The 14498-nt window shown below is 40.9% G+C and overlaps 1 protein-coding gene across 2 annotated transcripts in view; it reads left to right on the forward strand.

Annotated features, from left to right (window-relative positions):
- Positions 1–9978: 9978 nt before the first annotated feature.
- The window catches only part of lrch4 (leucine-rich repeats and calponin homology (CH) domain containing 4), a 62241-nt gene continuing 57721 nt past the window's right edge, over positions 9979–14498 (forward strand). For both annotated transcript variants that reach the window (XM_030430135.1, XM_030430134.1), the window contains exon 1: positions 9979–10397. In XM_030430135.1, the coding sequence (XP_030285995.1) occupies positions 10226–10397 (172 nt within the window). In that variant the 5' untranslated portion in view covers positions 9979–10225. The remainder of the gene's footprint in view (positions 10398–14498) is intronic.

Raw genomic sequence — 14498 nt, forward strand, 5'->3', positions numbered from 1 at the left:
AGCCAATCATATTTCGCTATGCGTTTCCTGCCGCGACGTTCAGCCAATGAACAAGAACACACCTCACTTTGCGGGAAAGATGTTACGTTTCCGTTCAAAGTAATGATGGGTAATGTAGTTCTAACATTTAGGCAGTCTATTCCCATTGTCTGTTTCATTTTCAAAGAAACAAGTTCGTATTGATACGGAAAGCATTTTTCTTTCAAAGGTTGTCTACTCGGTCTTGAGACCAAAGAAAAGACATTGAGGCTGAAGTCGTTGTCTCATCGAGTCAAGTTGATATGTTGACCGAAAATATTTGCGAAATTTGTTTGGAAAAGCTTTATCGTTGTAGGTACAGGAAAAACGCTCACTGATATTATAGTTATGACAGTCGCCCCTCAACATATGGTCCATTTCATACTCAACATTCTGTCCAATGATGAAAATACAATTTAAAAAAGCTACACAGGGATAAAGCAGCAACTCCGCAAAATCAGCAGCTGTGGACTAACTCTTTTGCAAAAGTAACCTTTTTTATATATAATTAAAATCAGGATTCTTTGCGCAATGCACTTGACAAAAATTCGTTTTTGATAAAAATGTAACATCATGATTTGCTCCTGTCAACATAGTGGTTTACAGTAACAGGTTATTCTTGTGATGTAGTTTCACGCATTGGCCACATGAGGGCAGTGAGTGCTCATGTTTTTACGCGCAGCCATAAATACGTTCAGAACAGCCATCAACTCCAGGGCTCTTCACTGTACTAACTATACTATAACCACAAGTTAAAGACACAGATGTCATTTCAAGTTGTAGATTCAGAAAATGTCACACATGTGGTTTATTTAAAGGTGCAGCGTGTCAGATTTAATATGAAGAGTCTGTAGTGCTTAATATAAAGGCCCTTTATCCGTGTCCACGACCAGTCTTTGCAATTTTGCACCCGAATAAAAAATTCAAATGGATAATGATCCTCTTGTTGTAAAGCCAAACAATCATGTTCTTATTTCCAGAGTTGCAGGGCTAGACTATCACTTCCTCTGACCCTTTATTGTTTCTTTGGGGGTCCCTGAGAAACTCCAATGTTACAAACAGCTGCTTAGTTTACAGTCGGAATGCTCCTTTAATAGAAACTCGGCACTTTCTTCATCTTTTGCTTCCAATACAACAGGATTATTTTGTTTTATATTATCGTTTTCATCATCAGTATGAATGGAAATCTAATTATGCTGATTTTGATACATGCAAAACACCTGGTGTTTGTTTTCCAGCCTACCAGGGACCCCATTATTTGAGCCATCATTTGATCTATTATTTGAATGTCAGCTTTCAATGGGGGATTGATGTTATATGAGATCAACAAAGCAAAGAAGTGTCTGTGGGGCTTTGGTGTGAAATTTTTAAACAGATCATTTCAGAAAATTTGAAAAATTATAGAGACATGCCAGTGAATGGAGTCAAGAAAATGTTTATTACAGCAGATGATATGTGTCTTGTCAGAAAGTCTTTGGCACTTGAGTGAAGGGTGTCTGCCCAGAGCAGCAGCAGGAGCAGCAAGAACAATACCCCCATGGAGTCCAGAAACTGGTGGTGGTGGTTGATGACTCCTCTGAGACGGACAGACAGATGAAGCTGATGAAGCAGATGAAGCTAGTAAATCTGAAAATAGCAGCATGAATGGACTAGAGGCAGAAGACAATCGTATTTAAAGAGATAGCCTCACAGATGATAGCCTAACCGTGAAGTTGTGTCGCTGAGCTAGAGGATGGATGTGTCCTGCTGATGGGAGCGGCTGATATCAACTGACAGCACCCTGATGATGACAGACAATTATGAGTTAGCATGAATGAATGAAAGGATGGTAAGAGCAATAAACATAAGACTTGAGCATGCAAGAGGAGCCGTCCTGTCTGAACTTTCACCAGAGATTCATCTCTTCATTACATCTGGAAGATTCACTTAAAAGAGTCAAAGCACCAGGGAGATCTGGAATGCTGTTCCACAGTCTAGGGGCTGATACACTAAAGGCGTGAGGTTAAAATTAGACAACGGTGCAGCCAGGAGCCTCAGCTGACCTGAGGGTCCTGAGGGTAGAAGACAGGGTCAGGAGGTGACTATTTTGAGATAACATCCAATGTGGATAAAACGAAGATCTGTCCTGTCGTTGTCGTCCATTAGGACTGGAACTAATTCACTTCTAATAGTTTGACATCTTAGCCTTTACATTTTACCAGCCATTGAAATCCAGTCTTGCCTTTACCCTCTCCCAGTGGCTTCTATACGTTTCATATGGAGCGCAGAATTAGTTGGAAAATGCTTTTATCACTTATTTTTAACACCAGATCGAGCCCCTACCCCACTCTTGTCGCGGAGGTTGGTGGGAGCGATGTAAGATTTTTTTTTACCTATTGCTTGGTATGAAAATATCCGACATGATGTTGATGTTTCCGTTCCTTTCCAAAAATAAAGGTAGTGAGAGAGGCCTAGATGAGTGTCATTTCTGAAAGTGGTTCTTATGATGGCCACATACTAACAGTAAACGTTTAGAGTGATACCAGCAGCAGTTGGAGGATCAGTGTGCAGTGAAGAGCCATGAAACCAGAGAGATTTTAGTCTCCTTTTCATCCTGTTTTACTGCAGTGTTAATGTGTAACAGGCTCCAGTCAGGGTGTGTGGTGTGTCGGGACTTGATAAGCCAATCTGTGTGTGTGTGTGTGTGTGTGTGTGTGTGTGTGCGTGTGTGTGTGTGTGTGTGTGTGCGTGTATGTGGCGTGTGTGTGTCTGAACCAACATGCACAGCTGGTGGTGGGTTGGTCACGTCTAAAGCTCATACCGTTCATTCCCAGGCGTGCTCCTCTTTCAGCAGTCACTCACTCACTCTCTCCACTGACCTCTACTTGGTTCGCTCGTTCTCCACTCTTCTTCAGTCACTGTCAGTCACCTTGCACTCTCTCCAGCCTCTGTCACTGAACAGCCTACTTCTGAAAGTTCTCTTTCCTCCATTTCCATGTGTCCTTCAGCATCCCTCCATCTGTCCCAGTTTACACCCCGGGCTACTCCTCACATGGCCCTTCTTCCTGTAGGTCACTTTGTCAGTCTCCTGTAAGGTAAGAGACAACTGAGAAGTGTCCAAAGGACGTTAGACATTAGTGGAAAGTTTAACTTTGGAGAAAAAAACCCCACGGTTGACCAGTGAACCAGTCGAGAAAAGCGACACACACACAATACAGAAATTAAATATCCACTGGTTTCTGAAACTAAAACTGAACTGGAACGAAAAACTCTTGATTATGTCTAGTTATACTGAACAACAGTACATATAGTATGGCATGATGTGTAATCATTCTCCTCGACGTCAAGGCTGCATTTGACACAGTGGATCACGAGATGTCGTTGGCCAGAGTGGAAAAACTGAATGGGGCTTTATCAAACCCTTTTTTCTTTTCAAAATCTTCCAGCCCTGTATCCTCCTGACTACCAGTAGTTCAAATTTGTCCTCTGTGGAGGACATTTCTAAACCTGAATATCTCCCACCCACTTTATACTACTGAATTAACTCCTTTTGCTATCTACAGAGGACATTTAGGGCTTGTCAATGATACCAAATGTGAAGGGGTGGGGCTTTGGTACCTTTCTCTTCCTCATTTAGGAAAATGGCAAGCACATTTTATGGGAAGAGGAAAAGTAAGCACATAATACTTTTTATTGAGCAAATTTTGGCTTGAAATGTTGTTGGCATATTTTATATAAGTCTCTTAACAACACATTAAAACATTGTCTGAATTTTTAAACTGTCCTCTGTAGTGGACATTTGTAGTTATTTCCTCCACTTTGTTATGTTTTTTCAAATGAAAAGAAAGGGAGTCATTCTCAGAGGCACCTTGGTTGCCATCAAGGTTCAGTTTCACATGTATGGCATTCCATTGTCCACTGTAGTGGACTGTTACTAGAGGGTCGTGACATGGACATATGATATCGCAAAAATAAAAGCTTTTTTTTTCAAAGAAAATGTTTTCAGTATTCTAATTACCTTACAAAGATTGGGGAATTAAAAAAAAAATGTGATTGGACAATATTTTTTTTCCTGGTAGTCAGGAGGTTAAAGCAGCTTCAAACCCTGTTACTTAATGTTCTGTTTATCACCTGTTTTTGCTTTTATGTGTTTAAGTTTTTCAGCATTAGGCTCCAAATGTGTAACACTTGAGTCTTCACAGTCTTTTTATTCAGTTTTCATTTGTTTCCTCTGTGTATCCTTCTTCTTCTGTGGCTCCCCCACCAGCCACACAGTGGTAGCTGATGCTCGAAGCTTCTGTAGTGTTCCTCGTAAATAGTTTTTCTTGTGATGTTACTACAAACTAAGCTCGTCCGCCTGGCTGTTCACCAGCCTACCACAGTCCTGCTGCCTCCAGCCTATACTCACACCACACTCCCACGTTCATCCGGCCTGTCCCTCCGTTCATCATCCTCTGTCTCCCCATTCATTCCATCTTTTCCTTTCCAATGAATCCCTTTTAAACAAAGTAACAGTGCCTGTCTTTAGCTCCTCGCTGCAAATCTGCGGAGTAAAAGCTTATCCCCATTGCTATTAAAGTATGAATGTTTTTTTTTTTCATTTGATTTTGCCATCTAAAAATAATGAACATGGAATAACATTAAGAAAATATTTGTTTCTTTCAGACAGTTGCATGTAACTCTTAAACTCAAAGGACTTGTTAGAGCCCTCAGCCTGAATCAGCCTCATGTATACATTTTCCAACAGAAATACTTCATGAAAAAATTGTCATCATTACATCGATTCTATATATTTACATGATGTGATAGGTGGGCTCATAAACCACCAACATGACAATTTGTTGTTTTTCACAGTTACAGTTTACAGTTTCATATGGAGGTCAATGGGATACAGACTTAAACAAAGGTATACTGAGAATGGCATTTCCAAGCACTCCCAAAATGTACGTATGTATGTTCAGTGATTTTAGCTCAACACAGACAACAGTTGATCCACAGCGTTATCAAGGGAAGGTAATCTTCCTACAAGGGCTAAAGTAGTTATAAAAGCATCTCAATGTATTAATGAGCGCCTCTACATTTAGGGGTGACCTTTGCCACCCCATAGACACACTCCCTCATGCGTCCAAAAACACTTGCATGTTCTTGTTACACATGTACAGGAAGTACACTTCAGTTTAGGGATAAAATGTCATGAATTCAATACGTAAACGACATTCCCATAATGAAATCAGTGTATATGACTCTGAGAGAAGATTAGTGAATCTATGGAGAAGTGAAGAACCAACAATATCTCTATAACCCACTTGGGAGGACAGGAGAGGAAGAGGGGGAGTGCTCAGAGGAAGTAGGGATGGACAAAGAGCATGAGAACCTGTGATGTCACTCTGCCTGCTGGAACTCAAAAAAAAAAGAAAAAAAAATTGGTGGGAAAGTCTGGGGTCTAGATTACTGGGTCACTTGTCTGCAAAGACACCAAAAAACAAGTAGAGACATCAGTACTTTAATAGTTATATTGTGTGATCAGTTGTAATGTTTGAGGTAGGCGGTAAACTCATTTATCACTTCTTATCCAAATCCATGTGAATACCAACCCGTACGGGACTTTCAGCTCTACTGATGGGTCATAGTGTGGACTGATGACATCATTCCAATAGCATGTGGGTCAGCAAGAGCATGAATATTCATACTCATTAGCTGCAGGATTTAGTTTATTCCACTGCTTCATTTGTCGGCAGCTCATGTTGTTTCACTCCCAGAGACAGGATCATCGTGTGTGTGTGTGTGTGTGTGTGTGTGTGTGTGGTGCTGTGTGTGTTTAAGTCGTCTCCTAACCTCTCGTCTCCTCCTGTGTGGCTGTATTAAAACGAGATGATCCACATGGGGACGTGAGGTCACCGATACTAAAAAAGACACATGATTCATCGAAGAGAACAGCTCACAGTGTAAAGAGGCTCTTAGAAGCTGTTATGTATGTAACATTTGATGAGAAGGGGTTTGGTAGTCATTTGGTTAGGGTTAAGTGTTGGTACAGTACAGGACAGGCTAGATGTTTCCTGCAGATTCCAGTCTTCATGCTAAACTAGGCTCACCATATCCTGACTCTGGCTCTGTACTTTACACATAGACATGAGATCCACTTATCAAAGATGATGATTTTCTCCGCTATACGTTATGTCATTGCTTGAAAACAACAAGCTTCCCTTCTAACTACCTTCCGTTAACTGATAATACAGTGGGCCAGTTGTTGTCTGAACTGTTAAGCTTAGTAACACTGCTAACATCACTTACTTAAAGCAAGATCTTTATGCTTTTAGGTACTTTGTGCCACCCTTGCTCAGTTGTCACACTTCATATGCTACTTTAAAAATGACATATGATGTACATGAAATAGTTTTTCCATTGTTTTTATTTTTACAGGCACAGCTCACAACTAAAACAAATTGCACCAGAGTTAGCTAGCAGCTAATTTGCATCTGTTGATAAAAAAAGCAGAATCAGTATGATCGACAATGCATGTGACACAATCATTAGTGGTGACATGTCTGTGCTGATTTTAGCCAAAACATTACTCTGGTTTTAAACACTGCAAAACTTCCGCACTACTATAATCCAAAAAGCAGACTGACCAAATGCTGTCCCTCTGAACTGTGGTACCCAGTCACCTCTGTCACAGCTAGGTTGGGCCAGGCATTCTCTAAGAGGAAGGGGTGAAAGACTCTAAATAATTTTAAACTTCAGGAAGGCATCTGAGTAAAATACGAATTTATCAAAGCTGAGGAAATTATTATTTTCTAGAATGTGACAGTAAAGGATGTGTCAAACTATTTATTTTGCTTAAAACTGGACATTGGCTACGTCTGTGGTTTGGGAGCAGACCAACCGCTGTTAATACTGTTTCTTACCACTGTTGCAGAAGTGCTAGCAGCATGGCCACTGTCCACTGCAAAAGGACTGTAAGAGTCCTAATTACAGAGTAAAATATGTGGTGGTATTTTATAAGTAGAAAGAGTTCTAGAGAGAAAGAGTATCAGTTTTGAACCCTCTCAGTTTCAGGTTGTTTTTCTTTTGCAGTGCAGAGTTTCCACAGTTATTCCAGTACCTCCACTGTTACCTGGAGGTAGTGACTGAGGAAAACAATGTCTCGTCCTGTTTTGATTGTGCAATGGCAGACATGCTTCCTCTGTGCTGTAATTTAAACCTCTTTTTTTAATGGGAAAAAATCTGCCTAGTATACATGCTGCTGTCATTTTTCCACAGCCATTACACTTTGACAGCAGTATTTACTTCAGAATGACAAGTTAAGCAAAAACAGTTGCTTACTGGAAGTTTAAGTTGTGTGGATATCAGTAAATTGTAGGGCAAACACTAGTTTTAAGCCTCCATGAGAGGGACGGACTTTGGTGACTTCTGATGGCAGTATCACACAAGACACTTCCTAGTAACCAATTTACCATAATTAGGTCTGAGTTGTTTTTTTTCTGGCTTGTGACATTCATAAATAGTATCGGGTTGATGGCCATTGGCATCCGCTGGTGGAGGCAACAGTAACACACGGTTTTCATACAACATACCGCGAGTCAAAGGGACATACCACTAAGAATCCACATATGATTATTAAATAAGAGTGGCAAACCCCGAGTATGCCAGTCCACAGTGGTGCCTGCCACTAAAGGCAAATGGAAGTGGTGTATGCTGATACAAAGTGGCATAGGCCATAAACTGGCAGAGCTACTCGTGTCATCAAGAGTGACATACCATCAGCCACTTTTAAATATCTTCTGTGGCCATGAAGATGAGCACAGTTAGGATGACCAAATGCCCCCAAAATTCAGAAGAGTCCCGAACCACAAGCAGTTGATCTGAATCCTGAGTCCTGTCCGGTTTGTCCTGAAACATAGACTAAATTCAAGTGATGAGTTATAACTTGTACAGATGAACACTTATCTGGCCCTCCATTGGCTACAGCTGTTATATCCACAAAATAAGCTGCGTGCTTGCCATTTTCCCCTTTTTGTTTACTGGTGTTGATGAAGCTTGGGGAAGTTGCAGTCACGAGGACAGGGAAGGTGTAGCTGTAGGCATCAGTTGAGTTATTTAACAAAAATAATCAATTTTAGCATCAAGTTTGGACCTCCATGTTTTAATGTTTATTGACACTGATTGAACTGTCCAACCCACCCTCAACTCCCAAATTTCACCCATTCTTATCTGGTTACTCTAACGAACACTGCATGTCTTTACACCCTCCAACCCCCACAGCAATTCTCCACAGTATTACCACTTATGGAAAAAATGTAAGCACTGATTGATTGTTTAATTATTTATGTCATTAATATGGATGTTGGTTAACTCAGCATAAAGCACAGGGCACTTCATTTAGTGGCCCTGTATTGTTCCTCCCTACACACCAAAAAACTCAAAACAGCAGACCAAGCAATATCACAACAGCCCCATGGGTGGGGGAGGTATCATGCTTTCATTATAATCTCATAGAAATACAGTGGACAGAATGAGTTAACCAGTGACTGTTAATGGATTTTGCAAGTGCATAAAGTGAAAGTAACCCCCACACACCCAACACACACACACATACACACACAAACTAGCCCTGGTCGCAGCTGGGGGACTAGTCCGACAGGACTTTGACAGATGGTCCAATGGGACGCTGGAGAGGGAGGGAGGGAGGACACAAGAGCTAAAGAGAAGGATGGATGGAGGATAAGGGAGGGGGGGCAATGCTAATGGATGCGGAAGTGTGTGTGTGTGTGTGTGTGTACGTGTGTGTGTGTGTGTGTGTACGTGTGTGTGTGTGTGTAGTAGGGGAGTCATCTGTTCCTGAAAGAATGGAAGAATAAGAATAAGGGTTATAAACCTCACGGGACACAAGGAGGGAGCATGCAGCCCTGCTGACTGGGCATTTGCACTTCTATGGATGTTGAGACACGTGTGAGTGTCCAAACACACAGGCACAAGTGAACACACCAGTGTAGTACTCATGTAGTACTAGTGAAGAACCGCATGCTGTATTTTGGGTAGTTTGATCTTGCAGTTATTATTACTATAATGGAGACTAAACATCAACAGCTTAATAAATTAAATGAACATGAACATGAAAAAATGTAATATTGATTAGATCAACTGGCTCCTCATTAAGCACACAGCTTTAGGATTGGTTAAAAACAGTGTTTGTAAAACTTATTCTGATTGGTCCATATCATCATGAGCGTAACGTTGTTTCTCCTAATTGTCAAGCTACATTCAATGTGTACGCAGACGCCCCGCCCCCACGGGTGTCAATCACAAATACTCGCATTGTGACCACGCCTATTCCTCTCGCTCGCTCCTCGCGCTGGCTGCACCCTTCCGAAACCTCCCCGTGAAAGGCCAGGTAGAAAGAAAAACTGTTTCGCTCGACATCTGGTTGCAACTACCAAAATAAAGTATTAACTATTTAGGCGACAGATTACTCCGAGATGAAACTAAGCTACTCCTCACACAGTTAATATATATTATATGATCTTGAAAATAAATGTTCTCTGTTTTCACACAGCTACTTCCGGCAAACATGTGAGTGCTGTCTTTATAAAATATAAAACTATCACAACGAACAAGACTGCTTTCCATTGAGAGCAAAAGAAATTATTCGTTGATCCTATGACTACTTTTCTGCATTTGACGTTGTGGTTTTCAATCAAAGGATCATCTACACTATGTGGTTTTGCATGTTTTGGTCCATCCAAATTAAAGGTTACCGTTTTTTATATAGTCTTTCCCCATTATTCACCAAACCCACCATGTGAACATGGTTGCTGTTATTTAGAGTGTCCGTTGTGTACAAACCTTTCATGCTAAAGTAAACATTATTTATCTGCTCTGTGACAGTGAGTCTCTATGGTGAGACCCCTAAGTTTTAAGTGCTTTTATCTTGAAGGAAAGGCACACGCTTCCGGTAATCTTGTTGCGAAATGTGCGAGTTTGACGCAACTTCCTGAAAGATTGACAGCTTGAGCAGCTCTCCGTATGTAGTGGAAACGATAGCTCCCGTTGTGTGAGGGACGCAATCACTACTCCCGCTGTCAGCTGTATTACCGCGGATATATTTCCAGACTTTGAAAGAAGTTTTCAAGACGGGCACTCTGTTCGGAGTTTGGAGGAATTTACTGGGGTATGAAAGTGGAGTGGACGCCTCAAACAAAGTAAAAGAGAAGGCAGACCTGTACGTTTGATGGCTGCTGGGGATGGAGCCCAGCTGCCGGCCACAGTAGCGGCAAGCCGGAGCGTGGAGAAGGCGCTCGAGGAGGCTGCCGCGAGCGGGGCTCTTAACTTGTCCAACCGAAAACTGAAGGAGTTTCCTCGGAGCGCCAAGAACTACGACCTGTCCGACATCACACATGCAGGTCGGTTTGCCTTTCTCTGTTTTTCTCTAACTTAACAAAGCAGCACCAGTGAGCTAGCTGTTATCACGAGAACCGCCTATTGTTTTATCGCCACCTGCTTCTTTCTTCTAACGGGGGATGGCACATCTTTTCCTCTGCCCCGACACGCTTCACAAGACTCCCTCGAATAACTCCGCAGTTTGTGCGCCCGATGACTGTCACGACCCTATCTCTTGTTAAAAAATATCAATTCAGACTTGTTTTCAGATCAGCAAGACTTGCCTCTTACTTCGGCTCATGAACACTCCACTAAATTGTGGTTGTATTTTTTTTAGACAGCCTCGTAGTCCTCCACCAAAACTGCAGTGTGAGCCCAGTGTTAGCATGCAGCGTGCGCAAGAATTTTGTGTTTTTGAAAAGAAAGTTCCTGCTAGGTGGACTAGCTATAAGAAAGCCGAGGCTCAATCTATGGGGCGTTTGCCAGTGTCTTTAAGTAAGGCCAAATTAAGTCGTAGCTTTTTAAAAGAAGCTTGACGTGTCTGTTCTCTCAAAGTGGGCTTGAAGGAAGAAAAAGAAAAAACGTCAGACATGCGAGTTCCTCTTCCTCAACACATCCTCTTATAAGCGACTGACAACCTTCTACATTGTCACTTCCCTTGAGTGATCGATTTAGAGTTTCATTCACTGGGTTTCGTGTTGTTCTTAGCTTTACCGCTTTGGCTTTAGTGTGCTTTTTTGGTAGTCCTCAGTTGTTGTTTTTTCACTTTTTGAGTGATAGTGTAACTATATGGCAACCCTATTTACTCACCAGCCTCCTGCACTCTCTCTCAATGTGTGTCACTCGATCTCATATGAGCTTAGTTCCACCGGACATTGTAGAGGGCCACTGATGACAGAGAGTAAAACTTAACGTTGAGTAGGTGTGGTTGACGCTGTGGATTAAAGGGAACTACCTTGGCCTCGCCTGGCTGAAAAGAGGATTACCCCATCCAGGTTGCTGAAATCAATCTGGCTACGCAGCAATTTAAAGCAACACCCCCTATCCTCTGCTGCTGCTTTCTGTGCTTTGGTAATAATGACCATCTGCTCATAACAACCCAGGTCTAGGCCCTGTGGGATGAGTTGGCCTTGAACACACATAAACACACACACACACAGGCACCTGCCACTGGAGCAACCAAACCCTAATGACTGTGGATGTGATGAATGTATCCCATACCTACAGTAATGTCACTTGATTAGGATGTGTTTATCCAAGTGCAGGTTCTTGGTTAAACAAATCACCCAGCTTGGCCAGTTAGTAAAGGATCAGCTGTCAAAGGGGCAGTCCACCTATTATACATATCAATGTACAGTTTTTAGTCACTCTGTTAATTCTGACAAAACAAACCTGATTATGTAATGCTGATATGATCGGATTTCTCATCTTCTGCTCGGAGACTCAACAGAAAAACTGTCAGACACCAGCAGCAGTGGGAGTTTTCATTTTGATACAATATTATATCAGTTCTTTAGAGAACAATACAATATGTGTCCATCATTCAGTGTGGCATGATACGATTTCAATTTGATTCATTTCAGGGGTCTGCGATCTTTAGAAGACTATCATCTCCCATTTAAACACAATCAGCCACAGAAGGAGCTGCCCCCACTTTTGTTTTGCGCTAGGCCTTAAAAAAACCACACATACATTATTGAAAATAATTGGGACCAGTTTAGTGCAGTAAAATTTACTTTGAATTGACTAGATTAACACACACAAAAACATGGACTGAAAACAAAAGTAAGGTTCTATTACAGGGGAGACAAATAAAGGTTTGTGCTCATCACAGTCCATGACATTTTAAAATTGCATAGATTACCTTAGCAGCTAGTTGACTTTCAATCTACTTTTGCTACTTTCAATCTACTTTTAACAAATAGCATGTGTTATTTATAGTTTTTTCTTTACTCACCATCACTAGTTTAAGTCACTACAAACTCTATGAAAAGATGCACAAAGCCATTAAAGATGAATTGACTAATACACAGAGCCTTGGACTCACCACAGAAAGCGGAAATGAATGAAATGAAAATACAGGAATAGATGGATAACTGATATTGTACTTTACATCCTGAATATAGTAAATTATGTTAACTTAAAAATAGGCTGAGCATTAGCAATTATTTGATTGACATTTTTTCTCAGATTCTATATGGGCTACTAGCTGTGAGCTGTCAAGATAAAAGTACATTTTTATTTTTGCAATTATTTTTCCTTTTATTATTCCAGTTGTCAAGAGGCACTTTTAGCATTTGAAAGTGTTTTTATTTTTATATAAATGTATTTATTGGACATTATACAATACACCATAAATGTAAAATGTAAAATTGTTTTAGCTAATAAGCTAAATGAAACCATGATCCAAAAACCAATAATGGGCTAACTCTACCGTTGCAACCCTAGCAATCATGATATCCCACTGCAGCAGCTGGGTAGAGCCACATAGTGTAGACTTGAGAGCCAAACATGTTGGCACTGGTGTGGTGGTCTTTATTTTCATATGTGAGAACTCCAGCATACAGCAGATGGCCAGTAGGGATAAGTTAGAGCCCTGCATTGTTAAGGTGAAATAGACCTTTGGCACGATTGACATTTTGTTTTGTCAAACACAGGTAACACTAATAATATTTACCAATAATGGCTGCATTCCATAGGTGTGCCAGCATTAGGGTGCTGGTGGCATTCATACTGGCACTTAATGTTCTACTTCAATGAAACAGCCTGTCTGCTGTCAGGGAATGTGTTATGTTCCAGATGGATGTCAAGAAGTATCATTAATACATTTCCAAATGGGATGTGTTCATCAATGTTTCAATCTGCATAGACCTCCACAGTGAACAAGGCAGCTGCAGACATCACTCGTCATTCCTAGTGGCTCATAGTGACTCATTTGTTATTCATTTGCTCTAATTCTAGGGTCATGCTCTTCTATAGGCACAATTGTAGACATTTAGTCTTGAATACATGTTTGTGTAGTCTATCTTTGTGGTAATGTCTATTATTTGAGTAATGAGGTTCTCTCAGTTTCACTGAGATACCTGGTAGTTATGCCTTCTCCCACAGACATTATATCAGCTGTGAAATAAAGCAAACCTGGCTGAGAGTCCTGCCCCTGCATGTCCTGTTTCTGTGTGTGTGTGTGTGTGTGTGTGGTGACAGTCCTCGCTGATTCACCAAGCTGTCATGATGGTTGTCAGGTATGGTAGATCTAAACTAATCCAGTTGTTAAGTGAAGGAGGATAGGTATCATCGAATTTACCAGGAGAACATTAGCATTCACTATAGTTTTAGTTAAAATGATAGATGTGTGGTCTGCAGTATGTTACATCCTCTTACAACTCACTAACCAGACATAAATCAGTGTTTAATGAAGAGCTTTGCATATATAGAGTTGTTAGATGGTTTGCTATTACATTGGTGGATTCTGTAGTTACAGTTCCCTGAAGCCCAAGGAGAAATCTCCAAATGTGATGCTCTGTCTGACAGACTTTACAGACACCTTCAGACGGACATTTGAGAAGAGTTAACAAGACAGGGCTCCAGGGTATGACTATTTTGGTCACACATGCTCCCAAAAATTGTAAGTGCAAATTAAACATTTCCAGTGGTTTCACTGATGCACCTGCTATTTAGCAGGTCTGTATAAATGTTTTTGATACTGAAAGTTCTTGTTGTATGAGCTTTAAACGAAAAAAAAAACCCATTTATCTGCATCATTAATCGTGTTATTAGCTATTCACATGGTATTTTTGAAGTATTTTATCGACAGGATTAGCCAAAAGCAGACATTCTTGTCACTTTATTAGCAGATTTTCAAGAGAATAAACTAAATGAAGATATATATCAACTGATATTGCATTATTAAGTACACACAGTATACCACAGTAGATGGTTTTATCTATATAACCCGCCCCTAATGCCTTAGACTCTTATATACCATTGCTGTTGTGGCACTTGCACATCCTGAAGACAAAGAGCAACATGAGCAATGACTTTGAAGTCATTCTCTCTGGCCACCATACCAGTGTTCCCGTATTCCCACCTTTTACTGCTCTGTTTTGGTCTCCACCAACTGTGAA

The sequence above is a fragment of the Sparus aurata genome, chromosome 10, assembly GCF_900880675.1.
Source record: "Sparus aurata chromosome 10, fSpaAur1.1, whole genome shotgun sequence".
Taxonomy (NCBI): Eukaryota; Metazoa; Chordata; class Actinopteri; order Spariformes; family Sparidae; genus Sparus; species Sparus aurata.